The 24,447-nt window shown below is 38.2% G+C and overlaps 1 protein-coding gene across 1 annotated transcript; it reads left to right on the top strand.

Moving 5' to 3' along the window:
- Positions 1-1,743: 1,743 nt before the first annotated feature.
- On the top strand, positions 1,744-4,174 carry aar2 (AAR2 splicing factor). Its single transcript, XM_032576090.1, has 3 exons — positions 1,744-2,799; positions 2,889-3,118; positions 3,717-4,174. Exons 1-3 carry the CDS (start codon positions 2,034-2,036, stop codon positions 3,882-3,884), a joined length of 1,164 nt encoding a protein of 387 aa, XP_032431981.1. The 5' UTR covers positions 1,744-2,033; the 3' UTR covers positions 3,885-4,174.
- The last annotated feature ends 20,273 nt before the right edge of the window (positions 4,175-24,447 follow it).

Genomic DNA, 24,447 nt, shown 5'->3' with positions numbered 1-24,447 from the left:
CCATTATAAGATGTTTTGATTTCTTCAGTTTTGTTGTGTTTGCAACTTTCACAGGTGCTTTCAGCACCATGGACAGGGTAAACAATCTACCACAGTTTGTCTCATAATTCTCATGTTGGCCAATGTTGAGAAATATTTATCTGAAAATCTCATATACTTTGATTATAACCTGTCAGGCGTGATAGATTCATTCAAACATTGTCCCTGTGTTGTTTTATTTTTGGGATGTTATGTCTCGACAGGAACGCCGCATCCTGATGTCCATCTATGGTATGACGCAGCAGATTCTGTGTCAGAGGACTGGCAAGCAGTCTGACCTGAAAAAGCCAGTCGGGAGCATGGAGCGGCTCATCGTTCAAAACTGCAGTCCTAATTACATGGTAAAAAACAAACAAACAGAAAACTGTTTTAAGGCTGCTCTTTAAAGGTATCACTAATATTCACTGAGTTAAATATAATTCCAATAAATCTGCTGTATTTTCTTGTTCTTTTTACAGGAAAAGACAACCTCATGTTCAGCTGTCAAAAAAATACAAGGAAAAAAAAGGAGGAGACTGAGGTTGATCAGGGTTATAAAGCTGATGATCACTTGTTGGAAGAAACTTCAGAGTGTCCATGTTCTCTCTAAGTAGGACAAACTGTGCCACCCTTTCATGAAGATACCGGATGACCTGCAAGAATGTTCACAGCACCACTACAGAACTAAATGACCTATTTTTTTTATGCACAGCTCTCTTTCTAATGCAATATAACGAATGTTTACTGCTGTTAAGTTCTCAGTTTTTCATGTATAAAATCTGCCTCTCTTTTGTATCTCACCACTGCTCCTCGTTATATGTTTCATCATAACCACAGATAAGCTAAGAGTATCATAAGTGCATGCAAATACTTTAATAATATGCACATTGTCAAGGTCTCTCCTGATGTAACATTTATGTATCATGTTTGTAAGCCACATGCCACTGTAACCATAAAATACTCATACCACATAATAAAAATGCAAAAGACTTGCCAGTAGAAGTTCTCTTGATTGTCCAATTTGACAAGTTGGTTAACTTGTCAAATTGGACTTGTCAAATAGGGTTTGCACTTTTTAAAAAACACTTTTTTTGTCCATCAACTTAGGAAGAGTACACCACACTATTCAACAGTAGCTAGCTATTCAACTCTATCATTCAGCATTCATTCATTCAGCTCTATCACAAAATATCCCCCAAAACCTTAGAAGTTAATGGTAAAGTGAAAAAAAATCTTAAAGTACATTCACTTTAACTTCCAAAACAGCTCTTCATTACTTTGATTGAAATGATAGTCATCTAATGTTTTTTTAAATATAGAAATTATGATGCAGATTAGTATATGGTATGGAATAATTGAATTATCATAATAGATTGACACTAAAAGTACCTGTATTATTTATCAATAGATTGTTCTTGTCGTTAGGTTGAAACTATGTGCTTTTTTAATTTTTACTCTATTTTTCTCAGTTGTCAACATCCCAGATTACATACCCATCCTGTTTTTGCAATGTGTTGCATTGTACAATTTTACTAATAATAGCGCCTGGTAGATTGGATCAGTAAAATCCCTTACAAACGTTAAAATCCTTATAGAATGTGTAAAAATGCTAACTTTGTTTTGTTTAGTTTTGTTTTTCAACTATTACAATATTTTTTCTCAACTATATTTCTACGCTACCGCATGAGCGGAACTCTTCCACAACGACGCAGTTTCCGTCCGGATCGATAAAAATGTGTTACAAGTGTTACCGCAAACGAATTCCCAACGTTTTGGGGGAAACCGGCCAACTTTAAGGTGGTTTATGGACAACATTAAAGTTGTTTTGAAAATATTTGTTTTAGAGTACATGAGTGAACGGCTATTTTTCTAACTGTGTAGCTGAACAGCATCGGTGTGTGTTTTCATATTTAGAGGCGAAGCACTTCGGACATGAACAGCTCATGAACAGGTGAGAACAGACCTCGATTTTTTGAGTTGCCCTGCTGGACCCGGTGCGCAGTTCTCAGTCAAATATGGCGGGCAGCAGTTGTGTGGACATGGATCCAGATGTTGCTCTGAGATTGTTTGAAGAAGGAGCCACCCTGGTATTGCTGGGTGTTCCTCAGGGCACAGAACTGGGGATAGATTGCAAGAGCTGGCAGGTGGGTCCTCGCTTTAGAGGAGTGAAGATGATACCTCCCGGTCTTCACTTCCTCCATTTCTGCTCCGTTAACTCTCCAAGCTGTGGTGGAGAAATTGGTCCTAAATCAGGCCTCTTCCTCACTCTTAAACCCAGAGAGATTCTGTTGGCCCACTGGGACCCCAAAGAAGAGGATCTGGACTTCTCAGCCTCAAAGAATGAGGAGGAGGTGAACCGAATCCGGAGCACCTTGCGAGAGCTGGATCCCTACTTGGGTCCCTATCCATATGAGGTGATGAGGAAGTGGGTTTCCCTCACTGACCAGATCAGCCAGGAGCTAGCTGTTAACCTGCAGCCTCTCTCAGGTCGAGTGTGCGCTTTCAGTGATATCATCCCTGAACTGCAGTTCAGACACACGAAAGACCGGGCAGAGCAGCCAAGGAATGACACAGCCTGTCAAAGCATGAGAGAGGGACTCGATAGGCTTCCAAAGATGAAGCAGAGGGAGGGCACAGAGTTACGCTTCTCAGATATTCCCAAGAAGACCTACCCTCCTGGAGCTTCTCCCGCAGAGATCACCCGATGCAGCATGGACCTGAGTTACTCCCTGGAGACTGTGGTGGAGCAGAACTACCCGGACCAACCCCTCAACTTGCTTGGTAAGCTAAGTATATTAATTCTTAGTCATGACCATTCTGTTACATTTTTTTTTTTGTAAAAGTAAACTCCTTCATCTGACCTCTTCTAGGTGAGCTGCAGTTTGCCTTTGTGTGTTTCCTGGTCGGAAACGTGTACGAGGGCTTCGAGCACTGGAAGAGTCTACTGGCTCTGCTTTGCCGCTCAGAGGACGCCATGAGGAAGCGGAAAGAGCTCTATCTGGGCCTCATCACTGTGCTCTACCACCAGCTTGGAGAAGTACCCCCGGACTTCTTCGTTGACATTGTTTCGCAGAGTAACTTTCTCACCAGCACACTCCAGGTAACGGGGCAGCGCTTAGAAAAGTTACTAAATCTGAAACCTGAGCAGGTGAATGGAAAATTAGCTTTATTTTCTGAGTCATGATTGTCAAAAAGCTGCATTGCATCAAAAGTCAAATTTATAAACTCACTGAAACACAATGCAGCTTTAATTTTGCAGCTACAGTTTCACTATGAATCTTATCTAAATAAAATTTTTTGTTAGCCAATAAAATATTTGTATTTCTTCTAAAGACTTCAATCCAGTTTCAGGTTAATTTATACAGCATCCAATAATCAACATGTAATGTTAGAACAAATTATTTCACTTATATAGCATGATATAATAAATGTATATTAGCCAGTCAAAATAATTTTATTACAGTTAAATCATACAGTCAGATACAAATACAATCAACGAATTCAAGAATCAGCAGGTCTCCTGCAGACTCCAGGCAGCCTGAAGAGCTTTCAATCTACTTTAACCACTTAACTTTTACTCTTTCATATTATACTATTACAACATGGTGGTGGTTTCAATAAGTATATAAGAACTTTTTTTTATATAAAAGTTACGTACTGCAGCTTTAATGATGAACGCTGTTGGACTTATTTTGCAGGACTTTTTTCAGTTTGCCACCGGACCTGGTGTGGACAGCACTCTGCGAAAGAAAGCAGAGAAGTTCAAAGCCCACCTGACCAAGAAGTTTCGCTGGGATTTTGATGCAGACATGGATGACTGTGCTCCGGTGGTGGTGGAGATACCTGAAGGCGTCACAGTGGACTGAAACAGCTCTGTCTCAAAAATTCATCATATCATTATTTTTTTAGTATGAGGTGTGTGCTGTGCAACATCTACAAAATATGTGACTACTTAATGTAGAAAAGCAAGCCTGTCATTAAACCACCTGTATTGTTAGTCTTGTTATAGGTAAAAGAAGATGCCTTCTGAACATGTTTGTTGTCATCAGTACTTTGAAATGTGTAAGTGAAATACAAGAATTCAAACAAATGTTAGCAACGTTAGCTTTTATATTTTATGAATACTAAAAATAAAGAAGAAAAAGCTTTGTGTTTATTAAGAAAGTGGTGACTTTTAGATGAATAGTTACAGAAAACTCAATATATTATAGAAAAATAATTTCAGTAACCAATACTTAGATTCTTTACTGAGGTTTTTAAGCATCCTTATGATCATGGCTTACAACTAACAACAACCTAAAATACAGTTTGTCTGAGAATAAAATTAGATAAGATCAACAAAATTATTCTATGCTTGATAAAATCATGGGAGATTGTTTCACAGTAGGAAGTTACTGACACCTTATACAAGAGGTCATTGCTAATGGGCTTTTCAAAGAAGGCTGTATCAGAGCCTTATTAGAAGGACAAATGGTTGAAAAAGGCACTCTAGCAATAGGGATTACCAAATCCTAGAAGATTGCGAAGCATTGACCATTCAAGTATTTGGAGGCAATTCAGAAAGTTTGAACTGTGCTCCGTTGGAGTCAGAGCTCCAGGGAAAAACACACAGACATATCTGGGAAAAAGGCTAAAACATTCCTTGTGTTAAGCAATCCTGAACCAAAGATGTTCGAAGCTTCTAATAAGAAACTAGGCTATTGTCTTTTTTTCAGATGAAAGTAAATTTTGCAATTTATTTGGAAATCAAGGTTCCTGTCTTGAGGAAAAGTGGAATCCAAACTATTTTAAGCTCGTTATGAGGTTTCCAAAGTCAGTGATTATTTTATGATGCCACCTGCTGGTGTTGATCTAGTGTCATATTTTAGTTATCTGATGATCAAAATGAACAGAATAAACAGTTCAAATATCTCACTCCATCTAATTAATCTCTATGAAACTTGCTTTTTGAAATAAATTCTATTTCTAATAATATTGTAGTTTTATGCACCGGCATATGATTCATTTAATTTCATTACAATGCACTTTCACGGGCTTATTATATTTAGTAAACATCTGTTTACGTGGCTATTACGGGGCGTTATTACTTTGCTGTCCACTAGATGGCGACCCTAACCAAACAACGCGGGTTTCTATGTCTCCTTGTCGATGCTCAGCTATCTTCTCACAAGTCTTGGAGAGACCTTGCAATGACGTAATGCCTTTTACCTGTTTCATATGGTAAAAGGCAAGGAAATCGGATTATCTTTTAAATCTTCTCTGATTTAAGTAAAAAAAACGATAAAAATATGTGGAGCGCACTGACAATATCTTGGTGATGTTCATAATTATGTGTCGTTAATGAGGTGTGTGTGCATCTGTGTATGTTTCCCTTCAGTGGCTATGATTGATGGGGCAGATATTGTATTTTCCCGTTAGCTCGTTAAGCTCGTCAAACATTAATTTTGTTCATACTGAACCACTTTCCTCCACAGCTGGACCTCTCCTCTTTGACACACAACCCCAGGAGCACCCCCACCCCCACCCTTTATAGTTGTAAAGCTGCCATGAACAGGACAAAAAGAAGAAAAATATCCGCTTAATGCAATTATGTGAATTAATAGACTCAAGTGCTGTTGATGAAAATCCAAAATGTCAATACAACAAACCCATTCTCTTCCCTGAAGACAGATGGTATTGTGACATATATGGTAATGCTAGGCTTGGTGAGTAAAATTCCCCCCCATGGAAATTTATGTCCAACTTAAAAGAAGATCAGTGGAGTATTTGTGGTCTACTGTGGGCCCACTGAACCCCTTTGCTGGTTGTAATTTTTCCTTTTGAAAACAATTAGATGGAGAAAACAGCTTGGAACCCCTGGCAGATTCATATAAGCACAACACAGAAGGGAATGCAAACCAAGCATTTGTACATAGATTTTCCTCTCTGGGGATGAAATTATGTACATTGCACAATAAGGCAGTCACACAAATGACTCTGTTGGGATTTCCGTGGCATTCCGGTCCCTCCATTAGTGTAGGAATTACATACAGTCGGCAGACAACTCATAAAGTGTCCCACTTTTCTGTGCTGCGTGCACTCACTGACCTTTAGAGGACAATCGTATTCCTGGTAGGGCAGCGTCTTCCCTGCTGATATTTCAGATATGTTTTGCTTGGTGAGGCTGTACTGGGAAGTAAAGCAGGCTGGAAAACATGCTGCGTTGATTGTGCTGAACCTCAAAGCCTCACTGGCCCCTTCAGTCACGGTGGAGCTTTTTTTTTTTCCAAACTAGATGTGAGTTTGCCATTCCCATGGAGCCTTCTGGCCGCTCATTCCGCCAGCGTAAACACGTGTCTCTGTTTACTCCTCAGTAACTGGACTGATCTCCTCTTTGCTATCTGCGGGAAGAGAAGATGGTTACTCCTCACTGCTTTCAGTTCATCTCACATAAGAAATTCATATTTCATCACGTCATTCCTGCTGTCATTTCTTGATTTTGATTCAAAGTGTGTTTGGAATCTAACAAATTTGAGTATCTAAACACTTCTCCCTCAGGCTCAAGTTTTTCTCACACCATTGCCCTATTTAAATCCATCCATCTCTACATCAACTCTAACTATCCTTTCAGTGCTAAAGCAAAGCATCATCACAGCATGACTCTGTTAAAACTATGGGCAAAGTATTTTATTGGTGATTGGCTACAGCTAGTCATTTTCGATGTTGGCTGAAAAAGTTCAATTTTGGTCTAATTGGATCCGAGCAAACTATGTGACATCTAAACAAACAAACTCTGCAGCCCCTACATAGTTGTCACGGTCTTCTTGGCTGCTTCTTTGTGGTTTTCTGATTTTTATTTGTAAAAACTATTTCTAAACAATGCAATATTTTCCATCCATTTTCCAATTATGCTCAACTCAACGAAGGTCTGTCATATCATGATAATAATAGTCATTTACTGTATTTCTCACGCACTTTACTTTTTAAAATGTCAGTGCAACACTTTCATGTAAAAACATCAGGATTAAAAGTATATTTAAATTATGTAAATTTTTTTTGAATGTGAATGTTTTCACCTCTTTCTTAATGTGTTCAGTGGTGTGTGGCAACCTCAGATCATTGGGAAGAGAGTACTATAGCCATGGTACCTCAGAGCAGAAGGCTCTGTCACCAATGATGTGTAGTTTAGTCTGGGGGGAAGGAAGATGGAACATGTTTGTAGAGCAATTAAATCCCATCACAATATACTACAGCTTTTAGCTTATGACATCACAGTTATGAAACTGCTTAAGGTGTGTGAACACTTTTGTGAGGCACTGTATTGTAGAGTCCTTTATTAAAAAATTCTTTTTATTCTGGAGAATCTTTGATTCCAGTGAAATCTGAACACCAAGTGAAAAGCAAAATTTTGAATCATTTCTCTTTCAGCTATTTTGGTTTTTATTTGTTTCTGTTATTGAGATAATCATCAGGTTGCATTACACAGATTATCCTACCGAGTGGGTTACAACCTGAGAAGGTTACCAGTTGATCAAAGGGCCAATATAGAGACACAAACACACATGCTACCTCTCACATCTGAGGCCAGTTTTACAATCAACACTTAACCAAACTTGTGTTCTTCTTGGCTATGAGAGGAAATACAGGCATACTCCAAAGTCCTATTGGCCTCCGCAGCTAAGATTTAAACCAGAGGCCTCTTTGATGTCAGACAACTATACAAACCACCACCATGTAACCTTGGACAAAGTCCTATAGCCACAAATCAAGACAGAATCATCCCCTTTCCACCGATGTGTGCTGCTATGTTAGGGTCAAAAATGGCTTTTGTTTTTATTCTAACTCTAGCCTGTAGAGTCTGCACTGTCTTCACTGAAAGTTCACACTTTGTGAGGAACATACTGGGGTAGTTACCTTTTTTGCCCCCTTTTTGGACTGTAGAATGATGGACTCCATATTGTTTGGGGATTGTCTTATAACTCCTCAGAGATTGATGGACTTTATAAACTCCTTCCCTTTAATCCTTGATGATCTCACCTCTCCTTGGCATTGACTCCAGACTTTTGCTTTAGAAGAGGTGCTTACATTCTCTGATTCATCTGGTAATCAAACTCATGTAATTAGCAACATCATTGTTCTACTTCCTTCTCTTATTTTATTTTTATTTATTTATTTAGCTTTTTTTTTATCATTGTGAGCTGTTTTTTTGATTTTATGTCATCTGAGTAATGATGTTTAATTCCAGATGAGGGCTAAAAGATCTACCCTCTCAACATAAATACAGTATTATGTCACAAGAGTTTGTGCCTGCACATCTGCACTGTGAATTCTGTGTGCTACACACACATGCGCACCCACCCCCACACACACACCCACGCCTACACACACACACCCACACACACCCGCATGCACCCACACACCCCCACACGCCTACACACACACACACGCACACACGCACACACATCCCCTTAGTCCTCCCAGCTGCTGGTTTCTCCCACATTTTTATTGTGAAACAGTTTGTCTCCTAAAAACTTTGCATTGATGACCAGGGTGTGAATATTCTGTAATCCCTCCTCTGCTCTAGTAACAGCAGGCCTTCACATGTTTGACTCGCATGACCTTAATGTGAGTCAGGCACGTGTGCTTTTCTCCCAGGATGCACGGAGTGACTCTGGTGCCCAGACATGTGGAAGTGGGGGTGATGTAGGCGGGCGCTGAAGGCTGGAGGCGGGGGGAATGGATAGGGTCAAAAATCCCTCCTGGAAACTGTGGAAAGCGAACGCAAAGTGAGTGCACACACAGTATGTTCTGCTATGGTGATCTGCTGAAGTGATTAAAGCCTGCAGCTAAAAACAAGGCGGGAGACCTTTGAGGTGGCGGCGGCAGGCATGTGTGTCTTTCGGATCATGTACGACATGAGCACACAACAGCTGGTCAGTCATTTTCTGAGCCCAAGCTGCTAAATTTGTGGAGGTGAAACAAGTGCGGGCTTTGATTAGCAGGCACAGATCCTGCTGAGCAACAGAGGCACAGATCACCTTTTGTGTTGATTGTTGTTTGAGAGCTCATAAAGGTGTCTACATCTGCTTTAGAGGAGTCAAGGGAAGAATTGGGTGTTCACTTTAACTCAAGACCGGTTTAAATTACAAAAGTGAAAATGTTTCTTGGCCCCTTTATCATGTTCGACTCATTAGATACAGTCTCTTTCAAACGTATTCACCCTCCTTAGAGTTACCCCAATTCGTCACATGACAGCTACAAAGTTTTGTATATTTGACACAAATAAGTGCAGAGTCATGCTAAAACAATGAACTGTAGCTCTGGCCGCATGCTTAGGGTCTTTGTCTTTCTATTTTCAGATGTATTGGGCTGTGACAAAAATCCCAGTAAAATACATTCAGGTTTATGGTATTACAAAATGTGGAAAAAGTCTTTTTCAAGGCACTATAAAAGTAAAACTATTCCTTGGTACTTATTCCCCAAACTCAGCACATCAGATAGCTTTCATCCTCCACCAACTGACCATCAAATGACTGATCTCTGACTTCCTTTTTTAGGGAAGCCATATTGACTTTGGCTGTGGCAAGCAGAGCCAAAACACTGGCAGAGGTTGTCAAAGCACATTTTAAATACCCATGGACCCACACACACACACGCACGCAAACCCCCGCGCACACCCCCACATGCACCCCCCCTCATGCTCGCCGATGCGCACCCGCACCCGCACGCGCACCAGCACCCACACACCTCCTCTATATTTTTTATGCTGGTGTGTCAGAGGACTCACTGGCTGAAAATCACCCCTTCTGGTAGCCCCACACCTATGGGAGAACACCTCTCTTTGGTGTGAGCTATAGGAAAGGAAGGGCAAGAGGAAAGCCCTGCAGCAGTGCAGAGCTTTCAGAAAATGAATACATTCATTACCTTTAGTTTTCCACTGGGTATTAAAAGAAATCCATGCTTTCTTCTCTTTTTCTGCTTCATCTCAACTTTCAGTGCTTTCCTTTTGCCTTGCTCCTCTTCACCTTCTGCCGGCTGCACTCTACCCTGTGAATAATTCACGAATTTCTGATGAAGTATTGAAACATTTTTTTTTTTTTTGTCTGCTTTGAATTTGTAGCCCTCAGAGTTGAGATGTAGAAAAACGTTTTCTTTGTAGCTTTCGTGGATTTCTCCTTCTGGATTTCCACCAAATATGGAACGTGTGACATTGTTTGGGATGAATATTTTCAATCGGCATTGATAAAAAAAAGAGGGAAAATATTTATATAAGGGCATTTCACAACATTGTAAAAGTCTAATCTTCTTAAAAAGCAAAGTTTTAAATTTTTTCTCTTGTTACAACTACAAAATGCTATGTGGTTAAAAGGGAATTTATTTGATTGATTGACAGAATAAATTCAAAGGAAACTGATACGATTTAACGGTGTGTGTGTTATATAGGATTGACTTTTTTGAGCTTCACATCATGGTATAATCTCATTCCCTCATCAAACACATACCTGAAGTGTTGTTTTGATTCTTTCATGCATGTTTGAGAAATCCTGGAATCTCCCATGGCAACCAGTCGAAGTGGCTTAACACTTACTCCCGCAAAGTACTGCCTATTTACAAAGCTCCTCCAGGGAGCTAGCGTCTCACAGAGCTAGCACCTCCCCTCCCCTGCACCTTCTCCACAGAGCTCCTTCAGACTAGCAGCAGCAATTAGCAAACACCTGGTGGAACTGTGCATCTGTTGAGCTCATTACAAGAGTTACTTCGCAGTTCAACATTCCTAAGAACAATTGTTGACGGCATAATGAGAAGCATCGTTGTGATAACGTGCTGAAGGCACTGAAAGAGTACAAGCATCTTAAGGAGACAGAGGCCAATTTAAATATGTTAAATAACAAAGCCTAATCTCTTTTAAGTTTTATGTTTACAGTATTTTTATAACAACTGAAGGTAACATTGTTACTTAATTGGACCATAAAATGGCACAATGTCCCTGGAAAATACATAATACCACCGCCTTTACCCCCTTTAGTGATTTTAAGTCAAAATTTTAAGTGTGGCATATATGTGTATGAGGCCCACTGCCAATAATGCAATTAAATGGTTTTAGAAATTACATAATTAACAAAGGAATCTAACAGAGGGGTCAGGGATAATTTCATAGAGAACATCACAGAGAGCAGCTCAAGTAAGACAAACTACAAACCCACCAAAACATGTCTATTCACCTAAACTGAAGAAAACAGAAAGGAAGCAGACAAGGAGCCCTTAATTACTCTGGAGGAGCTCCAGACATCCATAGCTCAGGTGGGATAATGTGTTTGGATGGCAGCTATTAGTTATGCACTGTGCAAATCAGGATTCGCGTAAGAGTGGCAAGAATAAAGACATTGTTGAGGAATGTCCTGGCATTTGCAGTCTATCTCAAACCATGTATGAGATACAGCAACAATGTGGAAGAAGCATTATGCACGATAGGAAACTAATATTGCACGTAGCCATAAACAGGCCATCTGCAATGTGGAGCACGGAGCTGACAGCATAATGCAATAGGAATGCTTCTCTTCAGCAGGGAGAGGCTAGTCAGAATTGATGGGAAGATTGAGGGAGGTAAATACAGGGCAATCCTGAAAAAACAAACATAAAAGCAAAAACTCATTTGAGGCAATGAAACAGTTTAGTTTGGAGTAGAGGTTTCCGGTTCATGCCAATAAGAATATACTGTAGAGCGACAGTTACAATAGAGTGGTTTGGATCAAAGCATATTCATGTCTTATAACCTCTCAGTGAAAATCCCAATCATAAACCAATGAAGAATCTGTAGCAGCACTTGAAGATTTATGTTCATGGTGGCTCTTTAGTTAATCTGAGTGACCTTGAGCCAACTGGCAAAACAATAATTGACAAAAAAATTTATTCTCTAGATGTATAAACGTGAGTCAAACTTTTCAGATTGATTGTAAAACATTAAAAATCATGAATCCTTTCCCTTCTATTTAGAAACATAGACTACTTTGTTTTGCCTTTGTTTAAAGTTAATAAACTCACGGAACTTTGCAAAATGTAAAAAAAGCTTTAGCTGTATAACTACTTTTGCAAGGTGCTGAGTGGTTGAATGAGGTTTTTCTGCACTGTACACAGGAATGTGGAATGATTCATCATTTCAAACTATTATTCTTGTGTTAAAATTTCATATTTTAAATCTTAAAATATACCTGGAAACACATTAAACTCTCAAAAAGCTAACTATGCACGATAAAGTTAATATGTGCTACTGCAACCAAGGAGACCCTTACTATGGGTTTTCCAGTTATTATATGTGACAAGATTTACAGAAATTATGGTCAAGAAATTGAAGGGTTTGGAAAGCAATGTTCTGCATTCCTTCATTAATCCACATTTTATGACATGGAACTTCATTTGTTATCCAGAGTTTTTCTTTTAAAGACAGGATAATAAAATCCCCAGATCCCTTCATTTACTTATCACATCTTCTTTGTCTCCTTTGCAAGCTTTTTTCTCTGCTACTTTTTCCATACTACTTTCCATTTCACCACCCCCGCCCCAACGGACCTCTCAGCCACCACCACTACCCTTTTCCTCTCAGTGCTCAAATTGAGAGTAAACGAGCAAGAAGCGGAAGACACGGAGTGCACAAAATATCATCCTCCCAAAATTCACTCCTAATCAATCACGGATCAAAAAGAAACCTCACCTCTCATCAGTATGTTTGTTAAATAAATAAATAATTCACAATAAACATCCTCTTTAAAGCCTTTCCATTTGTCTTTCCAGCTCTAACTCTCCTGGCCATGATCCAAGACCCATCTCGGCTCATTGTCCCTAATCTTAGCTCTGAGTGTCTCCTGTCCGATCCAGTTGCTGTCACCGCTATTATTAAGTCTGTCTAATTGAACCAAGTTCTCTTTCAGTGTGTGAATGCGTGTGTGTGTCCATGCTGTGGCTAGGCTCGCTGGAGCCAGGTGGCCACATGTTTGGCTTGAGCTCAGGAGACTTTTATTCTATCAATGTTAAACCACAAGCAATTCACAGTGCATCTGATGAGCACAAGGAGCGAGAAATGATATCAAGTCATAGACTTGGTGACACATGAATGGGGAGACATTGGATCTAACTGGCTGGAATAAGATTTTTGGACAAAACTTTTAGGTTTGGCAGTTGTGACTCGAGTTGTTTGAATGTTCTCCAAATGGTAATGTAACTGAACAAAAAGAAAATGCGTGTGGATCTAATATGGTTTGCACAGCGACTAAAGCAATGATAGGTCATTGAGGAGAATTCGATGGATCCACAACATTTTCGAGTTGGGACTTGAAAAGTCTGAGATTACAAACAAACCAGCAAGAAATGTTGAAACAAAGTTCCTTTTAGTCGATCGACAACCCAGCAATGTTTTAGGTGTGGTATAATTGTGGCATGTCAGCTAATTAGGCAGCTTTAGTTACTCAACCCGTGCTGCAAACAACTTGCAGAAGCTGCTGAATTGCCATGATGTCATTTACAGCTGCAGAACAGATTCTTGCCTTTTGCACATCACAACATAAAGACTTCTTTTTTACACACAGTTTTACTTTGTCTGCTGCTGGTGTTTAGTTCTTTGACCCTTGCTGCTTGACCGATAAACACTTACTGGCAGTGAACATAATCTGGACCAGCTCCTAATTTTTGCTGCGGGCCGTTTCCATGTCCCAGTTCCTATTGATCAACAGCTGGCTAATGAAAGTCAGGCCCCTAATTCCCGCTCATGGAGTAAAATGTCATAAGAGGATCTGGTTTTGTGCATTCATACAAAAATGTCCAGTAAATTATGTCTAATTTGTTTTCTTTTGCTACAGTTCTGTTTTATTGGTGTGATTTGGCTTCAGACCAGTTTCAGTATTAAGCGGTCAGCATGAAGTGCTTTATTGTATGTTCTAAATGTATATGCATGGGTGTACAGACTCATGCAAGAAGGAAAGAGAGTTCATCCTGTATAGTCTGAAAAACCCTGGAAAAGTGTAAAATTGATTTAAGTATTAAACAGATTCGTAAAAAGGGGACGATCAAAAAGGAAAATGGAAAATGTTTGAATTTGCAAAGTTTTTGATCAGTCCCATTTTCTTATGTTTTATCCATCCATCCATTTTTATCTGCTTGTCTAAGGTTGGTGTAAGATGATGAGTAAATGCTTCTGTCATCCATAAAAATGTTGCAAGTGATCAAAAAATGGTTAAGTCTCAAATTTTTTTTTTGACTTCAATGATTAATTATGGAGTAATTAAGCAGTAACACTGGATGCTTTATGCTTAAATTTGTAGTTACAATTCAATGGGAAATCAGGGCATTCCTCACTGAATGGACAGTTTCCACACCATTAATTTCAGTAATCGTATTCAAAAAAGTGAAACTGATAGATTATGCTGATTAAAGCTGAGTAACGGCTTTAATTAGTGTGATGCCACTCATTGCACAAAGTGATGTATATCAAGTTTTTGATGGCTTCAGCTTTGAGCTAATAAAAATTCAAAATTATTTTTGCAACACCATATAAGAGTGATAAAAATCTAAATAATATATACTGTATACATATAACTTTTTAACCCTCCTGTTATGTTCGTTTCTAGGGTACAGCAATAATGTTCATGGGTCAATTTGACCCGGGGAGTGTTTAATCATGCAACAGTGTCAGAAACCAAAAAATTTCTCCAAAACATTTTTGTATCTGATTATTAACTCCAATACTAACCATTTCAATCAATATTTGTGCAATGATGTTTTTTTTATTTCTCAGAAATTAATACCCAATGTATGTTGTGGTTATGTTGCAGCCTGAACAGTCATTGTGTAGACTGATGACTAGGGATGCAATGATATAAAAATCTGAGTCTATATCAATATCCAATGCTAATATTACTATTTTTGGCCAATAATGGATATTTACCAATATTATACATATTATATTTTTGATGGGTAGCTTAGGCAAACAAAACAAAACAAAAATAAAAGTAAAGAAAAGAAAACAAATATCATAAGAGTCTAATAATTTGATGTGTAGAGAATATTTTCAAGAATATAAATAAACATTTGGTGAATTAATTGGATCCTTTTCTTGATAGCTTGGTTTTAATTAAATAAAAACTTGCACATTTTCACACAGCCTTTGCCACCTCTAGAGAAAACCTTTCTAGAATCTCAGAATAAAATCTGTCTTAACTCTCTTTCAGTCCCTGCGTATGCATGTATTTGTTTCTTTGCTCTGCAGTGAAAAGCAGCTCCCCACTCCCTCTTTCCTTTCTGACGGTCTTGTCATTCTCTTGAAAGCAATGAAATGATTGGCAAATCAGTGGCCGTCACACCCAAACCATTTAGAGTCCAGCTTTTCACACAGTTATTTCACACGCCCGGGAGGGACCTCAAGGCTCAGACAAGGACATTGAAAATGGGTTTGTTTTAAGGGAAAGAAGAAAAGAACAACACTTTTTATGAGTCAAAGGGGCTGGTAACTGGGATTTGTATGCCGTGGGGAAATACATTAACATAATACCATACAAAGTAATTCAGTTGGAGCGAGGCCTGCATCCTTTTGGTGCAACTAAGATTTATCTTTAAGGTTTAAGGTCGACTGGTTTCAGAAGGAATTCTATTGGTACAACACTGGCTGTGCCTTTTTACAATAAGACTACCATTATAAAAGGTTCATAATGAGTAGCCATGTAATTAATTATGCTGGTGGTAACACTGATTAACTATAAACCATGCATAACCCATTATTAACAGAACTTATGTGCACTGTTAACAACCCAGAGCTCAGTTTTACCTTAATTGTCATGTCTTAAATAAATAACTCCCCACTGATTGTTTATACAGCAGTTGAAGTTTCATTAATTACTAGTTTATTGGCTCTATGTGAGGGATTTACAAACATAGTTTTATTCTAGTGTCTTGCTAAGTGAAGATCTGCACAAACACACACCTTTACAAATGTATTTAACATGGGTTTGTTGCATTAGGTGTCCCTCACTACCTGTCTATTAAAACATGATCTGTTGAGATCTCAGCACGTTGGATTAAATCCATTCTGTAAATAGTTAGAAAAATCATCCCCAAGGCAAGGAAAGTGTTTCTTACCAAGAATGAACCAATAACCCAAAAGAAACACCTGTAATTAAAATCCTCTGTGTGTCTGAGATTAATTGAAAAAGAGACAGGATGTTCTTACTTTTCCCTCTGAACACAAAAACAAATACTTTGGCTTCAAATATGTTAGACTCTGGGATTAATTTGACAAAACAGCAGGAGGGAAAATCTGAACAGAATTAAATGAAAAAGGAAATTGATCAGAACAGCACAGCTTAAAAGAAAAGCTTGGTCCTCCACTGGTGTGAAGACTTTGCTATGATTAATGTGCTGGTTAGCTACAGGGAGTATGGGGTTATGGGATCAGGGCTAAGGTCAAGGACACAGCCATGGGAATTAAGCGGTTGCTGCATTTAGTTTGCTAGTGAACTGCTCTGTTTTTTAACAATTGTTGATGCAAAAAATAGCATTCTGGTTTACAAAGTTCTGTGTATCCCAACATTTTTAGCCAACACATTGTATTATTGTAGCATTTTAATGGATATGTCAACTAATGACGCAAACATAATACCAAAATAAACTACTCCCTACTCTGACAAAATTATTATCAGAAAAGTACAGAAAGGTGTTTTTTTTGTCCCTCTTCTAACCTAATGCAAAAGTAAGAAAGGAAGAGTTGAACTACCAGAGAAAGCCACCAAAATCCCTAAGAAAAATGACTGAAAATTCTCATGAGTTGAACTTAAATCACATTTTGATAGCATAATATTCAAAATAATTTGCCAGCTACTATATGTGTTTTCTGCATAAATAAAAATGCCAACATTTTCAAATTAATAAGCACCAAGCACAGCAGAATGTTGCGTTTATTTAAAACCAATAAATCTATGAGATTCAAATTTTATAATCAATCCAGTGAAAATGGGAAACTGATGTTACAGACGTCAGTGCATGAATCAGTGCATGATCATAGATAGAAGCAACTATTTCCCAACAGAGATTGCCAGTTGTGTCACAGCAAATGACCTTGTTATACAGAATCATCCGGCAGAAATTTCTATAATTTAACTAGCCCACAAACATGCAGCTTATTTCTAAATCTTGAACACAGCAAACCTTTTTGATAATTCTTGTCTGTTTTTATGCTATGTGTCATGAAATATGACTTTGTTTGCCATTTTTATAGAGTTTTAGGCCACAGTCTGTTTTCTCTGTGTTTCAAATGACTTTGCCTTCCTGTTGACACTCTTAGTCACTGAGGTTATCATGTTTTCTTCTTTCTTTTGAGTTATTTGTCTTTCTTTTATAACAAATGGACATTCATGATATACTTTTTTTCAGCCAACCTTGACAGATGCATGGACTCTTAATGGGTGCTAATTGATCTTTTTTTTAAATCATGCTAGTAAACATTTTATCTTGTTAAATGTTACTCAACATTGATAATATCAGTTAGAAATCGTTTAAATTTGCAGAAAATGCAAGGCATGCTAAGAATAAAATGATTCACAAAATAACTGAGAGACCTTTAAAAAACAAGTTCTTCAATTCAATGCTTTCTATAATATACCTCAAATCATCCTTCTGTATGGCCACTGTGTTTCACAAAGACATATTTTACTCTCACACCACAAAGTTTTATATCCTGCTTTATTTCAGTGGGTCCAAAAATAATAAAAATAAAATCTGAAAATTGTTTAAACAATTAAATGAGGTGTGCTGAAGAATAAATATCTAAAACACACAGGAAATAAAAAACAGGGAGACGTTTCTATAAATCTGGTCCAACTCAAGAGAGATTCACTTCATGGATGTGCAGTTAATAAATCTGCTGGAAATCCTTGATGTTATAAAGTCAATATGAATTAAAATTTCAGACAAATTATTTCAGACATCTTCTTGTATCTATGCTATAAAGCATAGGGGCAGTTCTGAAGGCAAAAGGTGGCCAACCCAGCTCTCATAAGGAGTACTTTCTGCTGAATGTTTATCCAAATGCCTAAATCACAGATGTTAACTTCCCTCATCATTTATCACTAAAAATATTTTGTCTACTTTAAATCAATGCAGCAGGTTTCCATGCCCTAGGAAATAAAACAATGTACTCTAATTCCTTCAGACAGCTGAAAAAATGTTCAACGTGTTCATTGTGTAGGAGAATTCCTGTCTTTATTAAAATGAGATTTGTTTGGCTTATGCTCTGCCATGAGGAGGATTACCAGGTCAGACAGGAGAGTCAGTCTAAAAGCCTCTCTGGGTCTGTCCTGTAGCTCCTCTAGCTAACACACCTCGGCTCGCAGCCCTTAATCCGAACAGTTCAATATTGATTTATTGACACTGAGCCACCAATCAAGTATAATTACATTCCAAACTGTATTATGGCAACAGTCTCTCTCTGCTGTGTGTGAAACCCAAGACTGAGACTTGTGGGCTCCGCTGAAAGTCATATATGCACAGAGATGCATGCTTTGGATTTTTCAAGGCTTTGATAAAGTGCAGTACAATGGGGTGAGAGGAGCGGAGGGACCAGCAGCAGCTGCTGTGTGTTTGGTATGTGTACTATCCATTACAATAGTTTGTATAGATTTTACTGTGCCATTTCAACATTCTTCTGGAGTGACAACAGAAGGTTAAACAGTATAATTATTCAATCTGTACTTATATGAACACAGCAACAATCACATTCCGATTGGTTTACATGTAATCAGAGTTGTCAAGTTTTCAAATAAACTTGTAATTCACGGTGTTTCCTACAAATTGGCCAGCATGAAGGTATACTTCAAAAGTATAGTAAAACCAGCAAAAGGTTTTAAAATGTAGCGCTCCCTGAGAAGTAAAAGCATCTTAGCAAAGCCAGACAGTGGTGCACCTGAAAAAGAAATAAAAGTATAAACTATTTCCCCCTGGAGAATCATTATCTTTCAATTCGCAATTTTCAGTGGACAACAGGAGACCAGATGAGTTTTTTGTCCAGGAAAACCATTTACAGATTCATGCAGTTGAAATAAAAGGAGTGGCTTTAATAAGATTTAATAAGTCTTTTTCAGCACTCTATTAATTTAAATTAGCATCACGAATGCGCCCCATCTTCCTAATACTTGGCAAGTGCAGAAAATGAATGAATGGTCAACCAATTAGTGTATTTTCTTGTTGAATGTGAGAAAATTTTATTTTTGTATTTCTGATTGAACCTTACTGAGGAACTGACCCACATACAAAGGTACATTTGCCAGCTGTTACATTGTTTGAGCTATACTTTCACATGTACTGTACAGTTTCATTAATAACTTGCAGTTGGACTGTAAGTTATTAAGAAAGAACATAATAAATATTCTTGGTAAAATTTCAAATCTCTACCATTCAACAGTAATCAGACTTATCTCTATTAAAACCTTGTGTAACTCCAGGTTCCAGGTTAAAGCAGTCTGGATATGTGTTGTCCTCAATCTAAACCCAAACAGAAAGTACTGGATATGTCATGAACAAGAGTGACAAATAAACCACTAAGTCCTTTTGCCACCTTACTGATCCCAGTGCTAAACTGGTGTTGGGCTTGCTTTGCACCAGTTCTTTGTGTTTCCACCCCTGTAAGCTGCGGTTCTGGCCTGGAGAACTTGACTCTTTCTTAGCACCCTTTTGAAACTGGGCCCAAGCAAAGAACTGTGCAGGGAGTGACACGTTCAAAATGCTGAGTGCCATATTTTAGTTTTGTTTTTGATCTGCATAATTTAAGGCAAAAATCAATAAAGAAAAACTTTACTGCCATCAAAAAATGTCAAATTAGTATTAAAATAATCCAAGGTTGTCTCTAATCTTCCCACTGTTTTAATATCAGATTATGGAATATGTGAAGCAGGATTGGATATTTAAATAAGAATATTTTCATTCATTATATAGAATAATTGAAATAAAATTATTATACCACTTTCATTCTTAGATCCCTGTAGGGAGTTTGCCGAATACCTTTACAACCCATCGATTTACATTAACACACACAGATGGACTTTATGGTTTTGACTGCTTTTGACAATTTCATTCCAGCAAGAGCTAAATTTCTCATTACCTAAGAAGAGCAGAGACTCTTATCACACATGAGCACACACTGCGGCATGTGACTGGACTGCTAGCTTTTAGATCTGCCCGTGCTTCTTCTGTGTTCTGACTTGGTGCCAGACGCCGTGAAATTAGATTATTATCTGTGAAATGATAAGCCCTCTTCTTCTCCTTGTGATCCAGACAGGAAAGATTTGGGTCAAATGCAGACGCTGAGAAAGTGCTGGAGGCCAAAGCAGCACCTCTAAGGGGGGGAAACTAAAGTCTTCAACCTCATTAGGTAAATCTTTATTTGTTTCCTCAAGCCTGCGTCTGAGATGGAGAGCAGAAAACCAATGAACCCATGTATCCCTCTTCCTGCTTGAAATACTTTCATAAATAATCCCAGGTTAAACAAACATTCAGGGTGTGAATTGTCATCTTTACCCCTGACTGCTGATTTCTCTTGCTCTGAGCACTCAGCAGCAGATGCCTGGCTGTGCTAATGGTGGGATTCCCTGCATACTTCTGCTCTCAACAGTTGAGGCACATGCAGAGGTCACAGGGACACACCAGGAACGTAATTTACGCCTGTTCCTGAAAAATACATAAGTACTAATACATCTCAAACAGGTAGAATACTGTGTAAAAGTGCAACATTTCTTGTTGGTTATCTCAGAAAGTCAAATTTATATCTTTATTTGGAATCATCACACATAGAGTGATATATTTCAAGTCTTTGTTTCTTGTCATTTTGAAGATTATGACTTACAGATAATGAAAACTCCAAATTCAGTGTCTCAGAATGTTAGGATCCAGTGAAAAAATAATTATTGAAAACTCAGGGTGTTACACACTAATCAGCTAATTAACTCTAAACACCTGCCAAGGTTTAAGCGGTCTCTCGCTCTGAGTCTGTGAGCTACACAATCATGTGAACAGCATATGTGAAGAGTATATGAACAGAAAATTGAGTTGAAGGGAAATGTGCAGAAGGAAAAGGTTGTTGGAAACAACAGTGAAAACTTTGAGAGGATTGTCAAATAAAATCTACTCCAGAAGAGCCACTGCACACAGATGAATGCTACACATGAGGTAGAAACATTGCAATCCCTGTGATCCACTTTGCTTGAAGTCCAGTGTGAAGTTTGGGGTGCTGGTGATGGTTCACTGTGTTTTCTGAAGTTCAAAGTCAATGCAGCCATTTAACGTTGAATTTTGGAGCTCTTTATGCTTCATTCTGCTGTATCAATATATAAATGCTGATTTTATTTGCCAGTAGTACTTGGCACCTGCCCACACTGCCAAAGAAACCAAAAGCTGGTTCAGTGACCATGATGTTTCTTTTCTTGATTGACCAGGAAAGTCACCTGACCTGAAACCCATAGAAAATCTATGAGCTCTTCTCAAGAGGAAGATGGGAGACACCAGAACCAACAAGGCAGCTATCAAAGAAATCTGGGCTTCCATTACACACCAGCAGAATGACATGACATCCATGGCACTGTGCATTGATGCAGTGATTCATGCAAAAGGAGGCCCAAAAAGGTATTGAGTGTAGAGATACTGTACTATTCAGATGTCTCATTCAGATGCCAAATTGTCAATACAAATTTTCTGACACACTGAAGTTTGGGTTTACTTTGAAAGCCGCAATCATTAAAATTGCAAAAAACAATTTGCAATTTTAAGCATGAAATATTTTACTTTGTGTAAATTAATCTCTATAAAATGACCATTTTGATTTATGAATTGACTGGCAAGAAATATTGCACAATATTCTCATTTTTTGAGATGTACTAGTAACAGTACTTTGCCCAGTTGTACTGGTAGGGTAATCTTTTATGGGTGAGACTGATAAGTTGACTATGTGCAACAAAGTGGGCCAAAGGTTTTTTGTCCTTATTTGTTTCAACCCTGGTCAGCTCTGACCTCTGGACGCCCTCTTCTTGGATCTTGAAGTGAGCTCAGTGGCGGGGGGGACATGCTCCTCTTAAGCATTAATTAGTGTGAACAATAACACACAATTGGTTACAGTTAAATTAGCTGAAACTCATCTAATAAAGCAGGGAATGCACCAAGTGGCTCAGTGAAGCGCTCAGTTTGGGTAATGATACTCATGCTTTGATGTTTAATGAAAGGCATCTCTGGCTGTTCATTTTTGCTCAGTTCACTGCCTGCTTGATGGCCATATGTGTAACACATAATGATAGACATTAGCAAGATGTCTGCATAGAAAACAAACGCAAATATTACACAAATTATATAAAATAGGTCACAACACAAAAATTAATCTTAAATTAAATTGTCTTATATATTAGCAGAACAGAGTCAAAGTAGATTAATACAACCTCATAAACATTAATTTGGGATATTTTAATGCTTTTACAAAACATATATCAGCATCGTTGGAAGGCCCAGAACGACAACAATAACAAGAAACCCCTTTCTCATAGCTGTACTCAGTACAGGGACTTTTTCCCCAAAATCCCTGTAAAAAATGTTGATTTTATTTTGGATGCATTTTTTTCTACAATAATCTGCACCATGTTTTAGTTTGACAACTTCGTGCACTGTAGTCTTACTCAATGTTTCCTTTTGGATACAGTCAAACAGCTCAGCGGCACCCATTTAAGTAGTGACCTAGATGCAAAGGGGATGTGATCACATTGAATCTGGCCTGACAATCATTTCCACTCAACCCTCGGAGGCAGTTTGGTCGGGTGTACTCCCTGAAGTGCTGATTGATTGCAGCTCTGTCTGTATTTACTGTTGCGGAGCTGATTCCAGCATTATTAAAAGAAGCAAACGGTCTCCAGACCTCTGCACACCAGCCTCCAGTGAGCACTTATTTTGTTGCTGCCTTCAGCTCCTCGGCATTTTCCAACCGGCTCCATCTTCTTTCCATTAGGTTTCTATTTTCTCTTTTACTCAATCCACTAGGTACAAAATGAAATATCTGAACAGAAAGCACTCAATTGTATTACGCTATTTTATATGACCATTTCTGTGTTTCTAAAAGTTGTTCTTGCCTCTGAATGCAGGACATACTAACAATAAAACAAAGTACCTCGTTTTGGCAAAGTTTGTTGGTGCTAATCTAATGGCTCAGCCCCCCACAGCCTTATGTCTGAGGGGATCGTTTGGACTTTGCTTTACAGTATTTCTTTGAATTCCTTAAACTCAGTGATTATGGCAATTGCATTAGAGCTTTTCTCATTTACAAGTTAAATCATTTCCTCTGTTAAGTGAGGCATTTTAATACTCAAATACTGCCTGCGCTCTGCAATATTATGTGGTGCAAGACAAAGGCAAGTCAAAGACAAAAGTCTCACAACAAAAATAGTCAACCAGGAATTTATATCTTATTTCAGCAGCAATCTTCAATTAGAACAAGGGTGTCAGGGGAGGACTGGCCTCTATGACTTCTGATTGGTGAAGTTGAAATGATTTCCATTCCTGACACATCTGTTTGTGGTTACAATACCTGGCACCAAAACTATTTTCTACCCTCAGTTATTCTTTTACTTTGGTGCTGAAGGGGCTTTGCCATAAAATGGGTTGTAAAACAGCGTCCAGTATTGTAAGCAACTATGACTTTATGAGTCAAGGAGTCAACAGTAAACAAACTGAGTCTGAGCATGTATTTATAACACATTCACAGTATGACCAGAATCAGATTCAGAAACCCTGCACATTTTCATCAGGATGTTTACCATGTTGGGGTTAAAAACTATATAAATTACACATTTAAACATTCAACCTATCTTGTAAATCATATTTATAGTAATAGGAACATTTTTAACGACCTTACCTCATTATGGGGACATATGAGTGAAGTTTGTTATGGGAAAAAAGCCTGCTGAATGTCAGTGTGCTTGGCTGAGTAATGAAAGAACATAAAATTGTTCAGCTGTTTGGAAAAATAGAAACACTTTTTAAAAGTGAAATCTAGAAGAAAAATATTTCTGACAGTCAGTGTTTGACTCTCGCGCTTTTATAGATATGACAACACTAAAAAGGTGTAAAGCAGTTTGTTCATTAAAAACAATGTGTGGAATACGGTATTTTTGTCCTTAAACCCTTTATTTTTGAACTGAGTACAATGGCTATTTGTGAAGCTCTGCTTATAGGGTATTTGGTCAAAATTTATAGAAAAATGGGTAATTATGATTGCAGGTTGTGCACCTGTAACTGCATCAATGGTCATGGATGCTGGTGAATTTGTCCCTTTGCCAATTCCTACTGACATTTACAGTATTTACCCATAATCAATTTATTCTCTTTACTTCTTCATTATTTTGGGATCTGAAAACATTAAATGTGTGTATCATTTAGATCAGTAAG

The sequence above is a fragment of the Xiphophorus hellerii genome, chromosome 1 (genome assembly GCF_003331165.1).
Source record: "Xiphophorus hellerii strain 12219 chromosome 1, Xiphophorus_hellerii-4.1, whole genome shotgun sequence".
Taxonomy (NCBI): domain Eukaryota; kingdom Metazoa; phylum Chordata; class Actinopteri; order Cyprinodontiformes; family Poeciliidae; genus Xiphophorus; species Xiphophorus hellerii.
This window is presented reverse-complemented; position numbering and strand designations above follow the sequence as displayed.

Bases quoted from the DNA above. Each gene is read 5' to 3' on its own strand.
- aar2 (XM_032576090.1), top strand. From the start codon at position 2,034: ATGGCGGGCAGCAGTTGTGTGGACATGGATCCAGATGTTGCTCTGAGA. The intron at 2,800-2,888 runs GTAAGCTAAGTA...GACCTCTTCTAG, and splicing joins CCAACCCCTCAACTTGCTTG to GTGAGCTGCAGTTTGCCTTT. The intron at 3,119-3,716 runs GTAACGGGGCAG...CTTATTTTGCAG, and splicing joins TTCTCACCAGCACACTCCAG to GACTTTTTTCAGTTTGCCAC.